This window comes from Branchiostoma floridae, chromosome 16, assembly GCF_000003815.2.
Source record: "Branchiostoma floridae strain S238N-H82 chromosome 16, Bfl_VNyyK, whole genome shotgun sequence".
In the NCBI taxonomy this organism is placed as follows: Eukaryota; Metazoa; Chordata; class Leptocardii; order Amphioxiformes; family Branchiostomatidae; genus Branchiostoma; species Branchiostoma floridae.
In genome coordinates, this window is record NC_049994.1 from 13,206,834 (window position 1) to 13,223,697 (window position 16,864).

General features: G+C 40.6%; 1 protein-coding gene across 1 annotated transcript in view; it reads left to right on the forward strand.

Annotated features, from left to right (window-relative positions):
- Positions 1-8,865, forward strand: part of LOC118403230 (non-homologous end-joining factor 1-like) — a 46,262-nt gene extending 37,397 nt beyond the window's left edge. The window contains exon 7 of the mRNA XM_035801830.1: positions 7,357-8,865. Coding sequence (XP_035657723.1) covers positions 7,357-7,455 — 99 coding nt within the window. The 3' untranslated portion in view covers positions 7,456-8,865. The remainder of the gene's footprint in view (positions 1-7,356) is intronic.
- Positions 8,866-16,864: the final 7,999 nt, after the last annotated feature.

Sequence of the window (16,864 nt, forward strand, 5' to 3'; positions counted from 1 at the left end):
TGATGTACATCACTGATCCCACTTTATACACCGGGTGTTTGGCAAGTAAAATGGCACTTCTGTTTAGGTCCTGCCTTCTCCAAGGAGGGCTGAAAAGAGCAGTTTGTTCTCAAGTAGGGATTAATGAGTAAAAGGCTATAGACTGACGGGTCTTACTGAGAAGTTAGAATTGGCAACTATAGTCTTAACAAAAGTAGTGCAGTGTTTCAGTGGTTGGGGGAAGTTAAGGGCTTGTAGTCAGATCCACAGGCTTACAATTTGCCACACCATTGTTCCTTCAAAGATTCAACTGTCATACATTTTGAGAAATGAAAAACAACAACAGTACTTAGCCATATTGATATAGCATCAGTTTGTTTTATTGAGGTCACAAACAATGAAAATAATAGGAGAATTTCATTGACTTTTTCATGACTTTTATCCTTTAGTATTCAAAATGCATACCTGTGACATGTGTCCATACAGGAATTTCATCAGTATATTCAATTCGGTACTACCAGTGTAACAGTCTAGAATATACCCATGGTCAACATGTACCCAAGTACATTCTGTCCGGGGTGTGTTTTTGGCTTGTTACACTGGGTACCAATCATTGTATGATTGTATGCTGCACTCAGTGCAAGAGTGGTTCAGCGCATTAACTCTCACTGTGTATACGCCTCATGGTCAATTAACAGGGTTGTCTCTGCTGCAGACTGTTTCAGTTCCATCCTTTTAACGTCAAATTGCCTGCAGTCCGTTCCCCCTCAGTAACTGTGCTGCAATGATAGAACATCTGATAAACCACTCATGTTTTCACCGCTGCTTTGTTGTCATTCACTGTTGTTTCTATTGAGCATCGTCTATTTTTGTCTGAGTCAGTACCTTTCATACAGTAGCACGGTTACGCTGTGTACATATGTTATCTGATTTGCTTGAGCACAATTGACTGAAATGAACCAGATTGATTAATTTGAACAGTCACTTTGCATTTCAACACTTCAACAAAAGCTGTGTCATCCATGCACCGCAATTGATTCCTTGAAACCTCCCATATTTTCTGATTATTCCAATTTTCCTTAGGTGTAGTAATTGTTGGCACATTGTACGGATTACTCCAGAGTCCATACCAATATCATCATATTATGTGGCTGTCAGATACTCTTAGAATATGTATCCTAGCCTCCTTCGCAGACTCTAGCGGGGCTGGCTTTTGTCTTGTGGGGGGAGAATGGTTAGAAACTTTCAACATTGCCTAAGGTTCTTTTCAGGAAAGGGAGCTTGCCATGAAAGGTAGTTTGCCGTGGAAGGGAGTTTCACCCCGCAGCAACTTTTAGTATTTTAGCAACGTGTTTTTTTTGCCCCAGTACTTGACAGTTCATTAATTGTATTTATAAAGTGAGTCTACTAAGGAGTTAAATTGGTGTGGCACTAAACAGTATTGAGTAATCCTCGCTGACAGCGGAAGATTCAGGGCCGCTGACCGAGTAATCTAGGTGGGAAAATTGATCTGCATTAAGCTGCTCGCTTGTCGTGATTAAGGTGAAGATAAGTTTGATGAGCGCTGGCCTAAGTGGCCGGCTTTGTTCGCCCATACATTACCCATTCTAACTATAGACAACTTGATGATGAAAAGATGTTTGTGTCAGTGTGGTACATTTTAGTCCAACCCCATGACATGAGTTGGATGCTATTGTGGGATTAAGTTTTCAAGATAAGTTTGATTACTCTCAGTCTGGATAGTTGACAGTGGAGTCTGAGTTTCTTCCTGCTGATAAGATTAAGTAAAGCAACTTTTTGACGCATTAGGTTGATTTCCATAGCATATAACCTGACGTTTTTGCAATGATTTAGCCCAAAGGGAAATGACAATTATGATGCATATCACATGTCAGATTGTGAATTGCTTCTTTTTACTGTGAGTTGTTCCTTAGATAAGTGCAGATAAATGTGATCCAAAATTGAGAAAAAAGAATAAAGGAGAGTACAAGTATCACTCTTAAAAACGTAGCATAAAATTTTAAAACTAACTTTTTTTTGCTCCAAACTATTGCTGAATGGAACCTGTTGTCTCCCCATGCATTAGATAGCTTAAAATCATGTCACATACATATGGTTTAGATGTGACCAAGTGTGATATAAGCAACTGCAGTGAAGCTACGTGTTTCCAAAGCTACCCAAAGCGGGCTACCAATCCTCAGACCACTGCACACTACTGTAGACACATGCAGCTCTTACAGATCACCATCTCTATGATTACATCATGTTTGTTAATCCACGACGACAGCTGATCATTCAGGTCCGCTCACCGGTTAATGTGGAGGGGGAAAATTACCTGCGGTAGTGCGGCCGTCGGTGTGATGTGGGACAAGATAAGTTTGATAAGCACTGGCCTGTTCGGTCAGACCTGACCACATGACAGGTATGCAACATGAATGACCTGATTGGGAGGAGATATCAATTTGCTGAGGAGGTGCTCTGTTGAATTTTCTATGTAGATTTTGTTTCATTCCTACAGAAAAGAAAACACTGAGAGTTTAAAACATTATGGCCCAAACAGCACACTGTCTACAGAAAACTTCTTTGTTGTGACTTTGTCTTCCCTCTCACCCAAAGGAAAGAGAAGGAAATTTTAACTTTATATCAGTAAATATTTGCTATGATTTTTTTGGTAGTAAGCAAGCACTAGTACGTTTTCACAGTGAGATCTTGAATCTTTCCAGAGAACAAAGAAGACAAATACTGAAATGGGAAATGTCATTTTCAAGAAGCAAGGACAACAAGACTTAATGTGTTGTTGCTTGTTCCTGGTACAAACCTCTCCGCACTTACATTTGTACATACGTCACACCGTTTGTCGTAGACATACTTGAAATTGCAAGATCTCCATTGTTACGCCACCATGCCTGTCAACTCCTCAAGTGGCATTTTCCTACTTCAGGTGAAGCTGTACCTGTCTCATTGTCTCACCTGTACAGGTCTCCAAGGTGAGGTGAAACTGTGCACACCTTTCACGTGTCAGCTCACACCTGTCATCGGTTAACTGCTGTGTCTTCCGTTTTGCTAATGTCCCGTGGGAAAGCAAGGTTGTAAAGCATCTAAAAAGTTGCTGTGCCAAGTTAGTAACACTAGTGTGTTTAACATTTGTCGATGACAACAGTTGTCAGTGAGTGGTTATGTTATCATAAGCCCAAACAGATAACAGAATGGTTACATATCCAGTGTTAATGTTTTCATAGGTCCATGCAGGAATGTTATCCTGTGTCAGGGCTCAAACTTCATATTTGGGTTAAGGTGCACTGTTGCACCCAACCTAAAAAGTTGGGTGCACCAAAAAATATTTTGGGTGCACCAGTAGCACCACATTGAATAAAGTAGAATGTAAGAAGAACCTAAAAAGGCAGAGCAACAGTTGTTCATCAGGCATTATAACTATCAACTCTCTATATAACTATCAACTGTAATCTTTTACCATAGGTTTCGGATATCATTTTTATCTGCCAATATTGATGATATGCTATCATTCTGACTCAAAATGTCAACAGTGGAAACTTCCAATGCTATTCCCATGCTAGATACAGTGAAGAAGAATCCACTACCCCTGCAGCCTCAAAAAAGTTAAGTTAAAAGTTAAACCCTTTCCGCACCTGATGGCACATAGGGCGGCGCCCATCTCTGTTTCCTTAGCGCTGGGCCACACAACGCAATCACTACAGAGCAGAGGGCTAGTCCACTGGTAGCGGCGTGTGTTCAACTTCCATACTATTTCCCGAATGCTGAGTGCTAGGCAGAGAAAGCAGCATGTACCATTTTTAAAGTCTTTGGTATGACTCGGCCGGGGATCGAACTCACGACCTACTGAATGCAAGGCGAACACTCTACCCACTAGGCCATTGTACAGCCTCAAAAAAGCCAACCTTTAATCTTTACCTGCCATTTTAAGATTGTCACCAGAATGAAGCGTTGTCTTTTTGGAATACTAATTATCTATGAGACAGTCCCCCGCAACCTTGCAGGATGCACCCATGAATGTCCACCTTGATCAGTGGGAGGGGAAGTTGCTATGTTACCATGGCAACAGTGATCCCATGATGCCTTGTTGTTTCAGCAAATGGCCTAGGATATTTGCCGTGGCTGCCGAGACTTAAACCGAGATAATTTCAAACTGAAGGAAAACCTGTGGGAACAAACAAACAGACGGTAGTTTACGTTTTGGAGGAGCGATTCTTGAAGGTCTTCTGCTAGTGATCTAAGCCTCCTTGAAGTGTTTTGTTTTCACTTTTTTCTAAAATTAGTTTGTGGAATTTGCTTCTAATGACTTTGAAAAGTCCCTTTCCATGAGTGAAAGTTGAACAAGGCTAGTAGAATGGTTCATTGAAATTTTGACATTAGTACAGAAATGGAACAGTTTAAATGTCATTCCATTCATTTTACAATTTCAACTAACCTGAATTTGCTAATGACTGCCACAAGTCGAGATAATTATGTTTACAAGTACCTAGGGATAGGGGTAAAGCATGGTGGGAACAAGTGGGCTGAACCGAAGGGTCAATGACCTAGTGAACACCATACTACTAGTATTGTAATTTTCATATACACAGATTTCCCACATACAAATACCAGTACTTCAGAGGTCATTCTTGGTATAGTTATGCACGTTTCCTGTAAAATCCTGCCTTAGATCCATGACAGCAATTGGTTCTGTCACTAACATGGCCGTGCCATTACAACGAACAACCTCATCTAACCCTTGCACTTAACCCCAGAATTCTTTCAGGCTATCTTCTACCTGTATCTGTCTGGCCAGTATAACCACCTTTCATCACAATGCACCAGCTTCATGAATGACACAGTGAGGATATCTCTACTGTACTGATTCCAGTCAGTGTAATAGAACATCAATGTTCAGCTGAAAATAATTTTCAGAAGACAATCTACTTGAAGTAGAGCAGTCACCTGAACCTGTATTCTTGAGCTGCTACTGTACTAACATCTTAAGGGTCAGTTATCTTAGCAAAGTGACCAAGTCAAGTGTTCTTGACATCTTGAGGACCAGTTAAGATGGGAACATTGTCTCAAAGGAGGTCAGTTGCAGGGACCATGGCTGGATGTGGACTAGTCCATTAGATCCTGGGGCTGGGGGGATGCAGAGGGAGTCATTCTTCCCAAGTCAAAAATTTGTGCTTATTAACTCTATGAATGAGGTTTTAGTTTAAATGGATGACTGTAGGACTGGTATGTTTGTATGTGGATACAGGTTTGACTTTGATTTATCTGCCATGACTGGATTGTGATATTTGGTATTGATAGTTAGGTGTTAAAATCCTGAAGATGCCAGTCTTTTGTGGGCCTTCTAGCAGCTTTCCTTGGAACTACAGCAGAAGTTGCATTTTTATATCTTTTGCTCTTGCCATGCTATGGTCTGGGTTTTTTTTCTGCAACTTCTGTTACCCGACCAACATAAACAAATGTTTAGAGAGAATGAGAAAACGTATGAAATCGCTTCTTTCTTGTCACCATCAAGCTTCTCTGATAGGTGTATGACCCCTGAGCATTGCATAACTCACTTAGCATCAGCTTTGTGGATTTGCATGCACAAAAAATGCAACTAGGCCCCCCGCTGAGCAACTTGAATCATCTTTCAAGCTGATTCATGTCCTGACTCCTGGATACCTGAGCACCTTTTCTCAGAATCCGCTTTTCTTCTGCCATGAGCATCAGTCTGACACACTAAAGTCCTGTTCACAAGGTCCTGAGTCTACCCCCAAAATACATGTGTTAATCCAGGCATGGAATTGCTGCACAGGCTAGGTTACCATAGAGAACACCTGTGGCAAAAGCTGGGTGTTTAAAGATTTAGACCTTGGTCTCACCTGTCCAGGCCTATTGTGCTGTTGCAGGTGTCCCCCCACAGGTGGTCCCCCTAAGGTGACAATGGAATCATCCATCATCACACCTATCATCTCTAGTGGATGACAGACAGTTTTTTGTAGATATTATTTCCTGGTATTATCATGAACTGACAGGAGCTATTAACATTTTTCTCTGGATGCATATGAGACATGTCAGCCTTTGTAACATTTTTGTGATTTTTTCGAACTCTAGAAAAAACTTTTCTTGGGACAAATCATTAAAAATTTACAGGAAATAACGAGCTTAAAACCAAGCCAGTTTGTAGGTCTAGAGTGCACTCTGTATTGTGACTAGGGAAATAACCAGCATGTTAGATCTTGTCTTCATTTGTGCAACTTTGTCCCCTGAATTTGAATTAGACTAGCATCATCATAATCTGTTCTTGCCCATAAAATTTCACACACTTGAATGCAACAATTGTGATGAGATTGTTACTATGTTTAATGCCTTCTGATATTTGTGTATTTTGTAATGTAAATAATATATGATATTCTAAGCTTCTACTTTTCTCCTGGATTATTGAGTTAGTGTGACTGTGTGAGTGAGTGTGATTCTCATTTAAATCAAGTTATTAAGTGCTGTTAACAGTCCATCGACATCAAATTTCACAGACTTGAATGCTCGTGCAATTAACCTCTTACTTTTAAAAGTTATTTGTGTACTTTTTTTATGGATATGAATGATTCTCGTTTAGATAAAGTTAAGTACTGTCAACAACCTTCGATCAGGATTCCAGAAGATACTCTGCTGAATGAATAATACATACCATGAGTGGCACTGGACATGGCCGTTTAATAAAGGGACAGTCCCATCAATATTTAACCACAGCAGGAACCCACTATCATACATCACTCTTACAGGTGTGAATAGCATATTACTGCTCCAGGTGTTGATGTGCAGTTTCCGACAGAATTATGTAATTTTTGAACCCCCAGAACTAGTTCATCATCAGCCAATACTAGACAAAAGTCTCAAATGGTTGGTTAAAGTTGGATTTAATCCCGCACTTTTTGGTGTATATGGCAGCCCAGATTTCTATTTCATATAGCCCTGGGGCCACACAGTTGGCCAGTCCACTGGTAGTGGTGTATGTTCAACTCCCATGTTTTTCTCCTTAGCAATGAGTGCTTTTGCAGAGTAAGCCATACCTACCATTTTAAAAGTTTTTGGTATGACCTGGCCTTGCCTCCATAGCAGGCTCTCTTGGCCATTTTTTCAGCTCATAATAAATTTTTGATGACCATTTCTTTTTTAACTGGGTTGCTTGTGCTGTGTATTTTGAGTCGAAAACGGCCTAAAGTTTGGAAGCCTGCCATGGCGGCAAGACCTGGCGAGGGTTTGATCGTATGACATATCTCTTCCTTGTCTATTTTGAGTGTAGCTCCTGAAATGACCAAACATTGCTTGCATTATATATGTTTTATTAAATTTTTTGTTTTTGTCTGTTTGTTTGTTTATCATTAGGATGTAGAACTGATGAGACGAGAGGCCCTACAGAAAAGACTACAGGAGGAGGCACAGAGGAAACAGGCCAAGAAGAAAAAGAAAGGAGCTCTTTTCTAGGTAGCAAAATTATTACAATAATTGTTTTTGAAAAAACACACAAGTTCGGTTCTACCTATTCTCGTTCTATGCACTTCACATGTAATTGTTGATTTAAGAAACTTGAAAATGAACTCCTTAAGACACACTTTGAAAGATTAACAGATTTAAGATATATTTGTGAAAAATTCAATTCAGCGATGCTTAGTAGTACAGACTCCATCAAACTCCCCAGAAGAACTCTCAATTTAAAAGAAATACTGTTCAGAAATGGCTGGACAGGTTCTTCTTTGGAAACCAGATGAGAGTCAAAGGCATGGTTGTCCTTCTAAGACACCTGAGAGGATAACTGAAGAAGATGCAGGACTTCAGGATGATGAACTCCGCTCTGTCACGATGGACAGGAACTTCTGGAGATCGTGTTGTCACCTCTCTGAGGCTGAAATGAACTGAACTGTCTGGGCTCTGATGACCTAACAGTGCATGCAGTTGTGGTATGATATCAACTGATTAAAATATCATTGGTAGTTGAAATACTGCACAAAAGATGCCTGATAAGTAATGAAGTAAGAAATTTAGAGTGATATGATTAGATTGCACATCATTAGAAACCCAATGACATTCTTATAAATGTTATGCCTTCATGAAAATAAAACAAGGAAATCAACCAAGGTCGCAAGCATGGAAATCTGTTTCCATAAGGATAGTTAACATTTTCACCATAATTAGAATGAGAGGCTCCAAAGGAATTAGTATGTCAACCAAAGTGTTGCCACTGGCACATCTTGTTTAGCATCTTGTTTAGCATGGCTGCTGATGAAAGAAAGCTTCATAAGTTCTACCATCATCACAAATGAATATCTTTTGCCTTGCAGCATACACTCTTTCAAACTCCTTATAAGCCATTCATTTTCAACATACTGTTCTTTGGTACTTGCTTTTCTTCCTTTAAAAACATTATAGAGTGCAAGCAGCAAGCAATGTCGCTCACTCACTCACGCGCACACACACACTATCTTGTTTGTTGTCTGATCATTCCCAGTCAAACGAGGGTCAGACAAGATTGCCCATTCCAAGAATAGAATAGAATTTGAGTACAAGAATTAAATGGTTTGGGAATGTATTCTGCCTTGTTGAAGACATCATTTGCCACATTAATGGTATTTCTGTTTTCAATTTCAAGTGACACATGCACATTGATAGGCTATTTTATATGCATAGACTTTGACACCTTCTTCTTACGATGATTACTTATGAGTAAAAACTGGAACAGTTGTGCTATGTAATTATCAGAGGGCCAGAGTGTCCCCAGAATACCCCTAGATAACTGATGTCTCCAATTAGTGGTCTGACCAAAAATTAGTTTTTCCATTTCATAGATTAAATGGAATAGATTTATTTCAGCAATAAAGAATTTATGTGTCGATGTAATATTCCTATAGTGCATCTGTTGATGGATTGTGCTGCAGTAAGGGTTATTTTAATTCCCTTCATAGATCACATGCCATAATAGCCCCCATAGCAGGCTTTGTGACTTGGCTACATTTTTGGCAGTTGTTTGAAAACTGCTACCTATCACAATCTGTCAATCACAAAATAGCAATGCATATGAGAAGCCAAAAGAGTGATGTCATGACGCCTGCTTTTGAGGCTATTCCAAACAATCAATTGTAGGACTTGCTGAATCTTTTTAAGTTAAACATTCTTCTATGCCACCTGTAGTTGGAAGCATCCAGGGTGTACAGCATGCTTTTTATTATGACAGATTGTAACTGTAGTGTCCAGCACAAATGAAACTGATGTACATAAAATTGTGTTAGAAATTACAGAATCTGTCTTCAAAATAGATTCTACCAACACAGATGGTGTTTGAAGCAACTTATAGTTCGTCCTATCCCAATCGGTTGATACCACCTAGTTAAGAGTGGTCCTCTCGATATAGAGATCGTTTACAGGTTATTGAATGTTCCAATTGTTGGATCTATTCCACATACTATGAGCAGAAATGCTCTCAGGGTTTGAGTGATGCATGCAAAAGTTATTGCTACCACGAGCAGGAAATTTGCTGTTGGCACAACCTTAAGTTTTCGATGGTTCCAGATGGTGTTTTGTCCGGGGTGAAGAAATGCTCACATAGATTTTGAGCGATGCATATAAAAATTACTCCAACCACGAGCAGGAAATTCGTAGTTGGCAACAGCCTTCAGTTTTCCAACAGTTCCAGATGGTGTTTGGGGCGCAGAAATGCTCTCATAGATTTTGAGCAATTGAATATAAAGATTACTCCTACCACGAGCAGGAAATTCAGTGTTGGCAACAACATGCAGAGCTCCACCAGTTCCAGATGGTGTTTGCCCGGGGTGCTGAAATATTGGTTAGACTAATGGTTCTGCAGTAGGCTTTCCAATCATGGACAGACATCGTGCCATTTTACATCACCTAGAAACATCGCGTACGGTCCCACAGGAGACCGGTGGGCAGACGATGAGCAACTAACAATTGCTGGTCATAGAGATCATGGAAAATCGTTGAGAGATGAATTGAACACCTAGGAGATCATTGAGCGTTCACTGGAAGACCAAGAAATCTTTCAAATATTTTCAATTTATTGGTTTGTCCAGCACGTAAAGCCGGAGCTGCCCAACTAGCATGTGGCTTTTACTGTTACAAAGGGTTACACCTGCCGACAGAGAGAAAGGTAATACAAATGGAATTTGACAAGATAGTGATAAACTATATTCTAAGTAGTCAAAAATACAGTGTCTACAAAGATATCTACAGCGATGAGGTCAGGGTCCGTGCAAACACATGTAGGGGTTGCCTAGACAGCCCCAGAGTTTCCCTTGGAGGGATCTTTCAAATGTTCCTCAGTGATCTCAGCTCTGTGGAATCCCCAGACTCATAACTGTTAAAGAGGGACGGGTTATCCAAACTTACGGCGGTTGATCTCGTAAGATTGCCTATAGGCTACGGTATTTGCAGTGTTTAAGTGCTTTAGATGTAGCCCTAACTAGACCTTATCTAAGCCTTTTCATCTTCGTGCATCGTGTCCTCAAAGCGTCATGCCGAATACCGTTCACGGGAAATAAAGAGAGCATTATTACAACAATGCTTTGTGGAATGGGTGGATCCAGACAACGACTGAAAACATTATCGTAATGTCTTCTCTTTTGTCAAAGATAAAAGGCCGACGCTGGCGAGGTTCAAACAGAGTCTCAAGGGCTGGGTGTGTCGCTTACCTTGTCTTTGAGAGAAATGGGACAAAATGTCGATAGTAATGAAGACAAAGATGTCCGCAAAACCACAGGGTATGGGTGTTACCGAACTACGTCAGTTTGAGTGGAAAAGTCCTCTTGACGCATTAACGCAAGCACCGATGGAGTGACATTCTTGATTTCTCCCTTGAATACAGTGCATACATTGTAGTTGACTGTAACGGCCATTTTACTATTTGAGAGCACAACCTCGGAGTCAGTTTTCGTCCACTCAAAAGACGTGCCAGTCCACTTAGTAAAATAGCTTACTTGGATACTCAGAGATTCTTAAAACATTTGTATGAAGAGGTCGTGTTATCCCACTTTTCTTACCGACAAAGTAATGGACACACCCAACACTCTATCATGTTTTAACTTTGGTAACATATGCGTTTTATCTTTGACAATAGGGGTAGACGTTACGGGAATGGTTTCAGTCGTAAGGTGACGTTATCTGGGTCCACCCATTCCCTAAAGCATTGATTATAGATAGATTTACTTTCCGTTAAACTAATTTGACATGGCACTAGAGTATCGCCGTAAAACAGGTGTCAAAGAAGCCACTAGAATGCAGGTGTGGCTGCTTAACTGTCATATACTATTACGTATAATTATGATATTAGGCTATGTATCTCAATCAGCAATCTAGGCCGGGACACGTTGTGAAATGATGAATGAGTTGTTAGCCTTTATACCTCTGAATAAAAGCTGGGATTTTAGCAAAACATGTGTCGGTGTAAGATCATGGTCTTACGAGTAGCCTGACTCTTTACTTTCTACTCAAGGTAGTGAAAATTCTGTGCCGTAATTTCAAGCGCTATATAGCTAATTTTCTCAACTTTGCTCTGTTATTGCAATGTTCTGCCATCTAACAAATCTCGCTTTATGATAAATGTTGCCTATCACGTTTCAAAAACGGAAACAGTATAATTTAAGTTAAGCTACATCCTACGACCTATCCAATGGTTATACAGAACTTCGCAGTTAGTTGTTAGGGACCCTCCTTGTATCAAGTCCACACATAGAGTTCAGAAGTGTAATTGATGACTGAATATCAGGAATAAATCATAAAAGGTCGGCCACAATAGTTAATAATGATATTTCATACATCACACGTCAATCCTTTTTATGAATGGCAGTCACGTGATCTATCAGACGACACGCAAACTCCATTGATGAAGAACAGGTGGTGAACGAGGGTACGTGACGTCATCAAAAATTAACGCGTTAAGGGCGGCATTGCTTCTAAGTGTGTTCTATACGTCTTTTACAGACTATAAGAGTTACACATGTGTTTCAGCAATAGAAATATGTATTGCGCAAGTACAAACTGGCAAACAATGCTTCCAATTACCACAATATCGATGTCAGCAAATAAGGTCATCTGAGTAACAATTTTTGTTGCTTTGGGACTTGATGAAGAATAGTAGATTCTTTGTTGTGTTAATCAAAAGAACAGCGATTTCCCGATTTTAGTAATGCTAATTGAAAAATCGATTGACTTCAACAACAAAAATTATGTGAGATTATTTAGATAAAAAGTCTGAATGAAGAACCATACATTATGGTTTCGTTTAAGTGTCAACATTGGACATGACTTTTTCTAATGTTACGATTCTATTTATTGTTATGATTGTTATTTTCAAATAGGCAGGGCATTACAGAAAGTTTTCAGTTGGCATCAAACCATGCGGTATAACTGACCTGATGTCAACCCGGACAGAAACGCGACCGTTTTGATTGATCATCGTTTGAATTATTAATGACTCGAGACTTCACCTCGAACTTCCGGGAGGAAGATGGGAATTCCCTGTCGTGTCAGAAGATGCCCGGGTTTGAAAGGGTTCGAGACAAGATTCATAGCATAAGTGCTAAAAGGTCAAGGCATTTGTATACAACACTAAAGGCCGTGATGGATAGTTAAATGAAGATTCCACACAATCAGAGTCCAAAATTCGGATTTAAAAATTCTCTCAATGTCCGTTTAGTACATGAGCGTACCAAGTCTTGTTACGATTTCGCAATCATCTTGGAAAGGTCTTCAACTTCTTTCAATGATTTCTGTATGATCTCTGAATAATGTCTGAATCGTCTTCATCTTCCGATGATATCTCAATTGGCTCCCAATGGTATACAAGATCTTTCAATCGTCTTCCAATGGTGTCCATGATCTTCCAATGAACTTCATGACCATTTTATGATCTGGTCGCCAAGATCTCTCAGTCACCGCTCATTGATCTGCAAGGTCTGGCGATAATTTGTCAATGATTTGCCAGTTATTTCCGTGCGTGCGAAGTCCAGTGGTTAGCAGCCCTGCCTTTGGAACTACCTTTAGAAGCCGATTCCGACAGTGCTGGTCACCCGACATACACTCTACCGAAAAAGGATCCAGTCATTGGGACGGGATGTCAAGCTGTGATCCACTGTTCATTATGCTGGTCTGAAAAAAAGCTAAGGGAATTTCCCCGGTACAAAAAACAGGCAAAATCTATACAAAGCGGCTGTCTTCTCTGTCACGACCAGTGGAAGCTCTACATTAAAAGCTCAGAGATCGATATCACTTCCAATGTGTTAGCGACACTGCCATTGCTTCAATGATTTCCTTGATCTTCAAGGCATTGTGGTGATTTCAATGTCTTACAATGATACATGTGTATCTTGATGCTATCATTGGACTGATCAGAGACTGTTGGTCGCTCATTTATTGTCCACTGTCTCCTCCTTTGAAAATGGGGCCTTATGATGAGGCCATCGCAGCATGGATATGTTGGCAATCCTAGCTCGCCCCTGTGATCCACTTGCAATTAGCGTTAGGGGTCGATGATACTTCTATTTTTCCTGTTGACAACGTTAACATTTTCAAGTGGATTTTCTCACTGACATGTATCAGCAACGAACTGTTAGAATCCTCCTTTATTGGACCTCTAGAAAAGCCGCTGACCGTATTTGATTCTCGCATCACCAAAGCGTCTCGCGTGGTTTTTCGCGTTGCATGTTGGGAATCTTTTGCCGCTTATACCTCTGAGTAACTTTATTTAAAGTTGAGTCCACGTTAGTTCATTGCACTACGCAACAGGTTGCCTGAAGCTATATTGGCAGAGGGTAGACCAGTCCTACCGGTATGGTTAGCTTCGCTATCATCCACTGACCGAAAGCTGTTTTTTTGTGCAAATATCAGCATGGCAGCTATATATATACGGGACGTACATCACGCACTTGGACACGTGAAAAATTCCATATTTAGTCATTCCGTGAAATATCTTAAGGTTTTCCACGAAAATCGCAGGTGCGCGAACGTTAATGGCTGCTTTTGTTTTTATCTTTGGCAAACTGTAGCGGTGGCTGTATTAGGCTCGGGTAATGGGGCGGTGTTTGTGAAAGGATTACCTGTGGACCGCCGTCTGACGGCGATACGGCAGGTGTGACGCACGGCAAACGTGTGCCGGTGTAATTAGACCCACCTGCGAACACATCATACCTAAGTGCCATAATCCTCGTACATAAATTACCGATAGATTTTTATATTGATCAACAAGGTGCAGCACAGGACAGAGGGATGGCGCACTTTAGCAACATGCTAATATTAACATCATTTCTCAAAAGAGATTGCAAATGACAAAGACAAATAAAATAACAATAACAAGCAATTCACAGCAAATGGTTTGGGTAGTCCAAGATACATATAGTGTAACGAATTATTGAAACCAATAGATGTGCCCGAAGACAGTTACGTTTTGAGGGCTAGGGAACTACATGAATCAACACTGCTAGAGTCTGCTGAGTTGTTGTGTTTTCCCTGCACTTTTCACATACCTGAGAGTCTTCTCTTTTTTGTTAAACCAAAAGGCTCAAGCTTAGAAAAAGTGTTGGTTTTGTAATTTCTTTGACTCGAGGAAATAAAACTTGGTCATGATTCAGCCTTGTGAAACCCAACTTTGCGACGGAATCTGGTTCGACGATTATTTTTCAAGAACATCAAAGAAAAACATACCGTTCTGTGGTCGAACTTAGACAGCTTTCGAAGGCCATGAGCCGTTACGCAGGCTTTTTGATTACAAGTGGAATCTGTTTTCTCAAGCGCACGGAATACCTTACTGCATACTTCACATTCTTTCTTTCTTCGCCATTATTTCGTTCTACATTCTGCCATCATGGGAGAACTCTAGTCTAAAGCACTGCAGACACAAAACACACAAAACCTCAGCGGCCGAGTTTGCGAGACAGTAACAAACGTCGAAACGTGAAAACAAGTCTGAAATGTTGTTAAGGAAAAAAGCTTCATTGACATGACGAAAACTACTAACTTTCGTATGGTCGACTATAAACTACAAAATAGGAATACAGAATAGATCTTCGAATTCTACTGATTTGGCAATATAGGATAGTACAAATTTTTAAACAGTCAGGTGAAGCCAAACAAGAAAGTCAGAAGATTTTCTTGCCATTGTATGGACTGGCCTGTGTATTCCACCAGAGAAAGGTATTTCATTCTTTGATCATATCTTCACATCTCTTCGTTCATTTAGTGGCTCATTACGTCCATTCTGTCGCTGGTCACCGTCCATGTCCTTAAAGTCCCTTTTCCCAGCCTCTTTCTTCTCTAAGACGACACCGCGAAGACGCTATCGCTGACAAAATGTCAACAACTCCTTAATCCCCTCGTTCAGGTTGTGGTGATTTCCCTTGTCCCTTAACTTCTTAAGCTGTTGTTGTTCTTTTCTGAAACAGAAAAATGAATAGCAAGAAGATGGTGGGAATTTTGTTTTTTGTTTTCATTCTGTGGCTTAGGAAAACCTTTTAGCAAAGGTCAGGCAGAAGGGCTACTGCCTAGAAAGGTTATCAGGTGCCACCGGCAATGCCTATGGTTTATTTCAGATTCTTAAAGAATCAAGTCACCTTACTGCCTTTTGGCTTGTACATGCCCTGATATTCTGCTGATATGGTAGATGTGTCTATCAACCGTATTATTTTAATGGTGCACAATGGCACTGTAAGAAACTGTTAGGCTTACTGAGGGCAGACTACAGGGATAGAGGAATAGGACCATTGCGGTCAGGAGCTAAGGAAGCTCGCGATGAAAAGCACAAAGTGGAGAGAGTTGAAGAAAGACTGATTGCAACTGCAGGGTGTCCAGACCACTGCAGCAGCAGATAGAACACAGTGGAATACTGCTAGTGCATTTAGTTTATTTTTTATTGAAATGTATCACCTTTTCAATATGTCGACCCGGAGACCTAATGGTACAGATTTCGTATCATACAAACTGAAATTACCCCCAATCTTATCAATAGGTGTTCTTTAACGTGATTGTCCTCAGCCACGGGACCTCGGGTGTTAGGTCCATCCAAGAAGACATCCCCAGCCAGGTGATCGTAGGTGTAAAGTACCTTGCCTTAAGGCACGAAGTACTTGCTGGGGTTCTGCACCCGTACGCAGAACCTCTCGATACCTGACTAATTCACATAGCTACAAGGACACACGATGCAATTCTAGAAAGCTGCTGCCACTGCACCTTTCACGTTTCGTAGAATCATCACTCGGATAGTCCGTCTAACGGTAGGGTCAGTGAACCTGAGCCTGAAGCACAGATTCTGGTTTTAAAGGGATTACGGTAAACGGAATGATTCCTTAAGTTCCATGAGGTCCTTGGATCAAAGTCTCGTAATCTTAAGACATCTCACGTTAAGCTGTGAAGGCATGGGTCATTGCCTGACGTGACGTCAGTCCATGGACAAGGCGAGTGCACACTACAGGAGGTCAGTTGTTCACGAATTCAGGCCGATGTCAATGACCTAACCTAATGTGACGAACCACACACGTTCTTTAGCTGTATCTCTACTCTTTAATACACTTCTTCATTCCTGGGTAAGAAGATCAAAATCATGCTTGTTGGAAAGAGGAGAAAGGAAACTTCACTGACAAATTATTAACACAATCTGGCCAAATTTTACTTCTTTATCATCATGAAATGAACGAGCTGGACTTGAGTCTTTAATAAAGTCCACTTTTTCTATCATTTCTCTTTGCCTGTAGTATATCACCTCATCTCAAGTGGCTTGAAGGTAGTTTAGAGTTAGGTGTGACAGGTCGTTCCATGTAATACGCGTATTATCAGCTTCTGTCGCGCCGTGTGCCTGCGAAGGTGGTGAGTTACGCTGAAAGTGGTTATACAGATA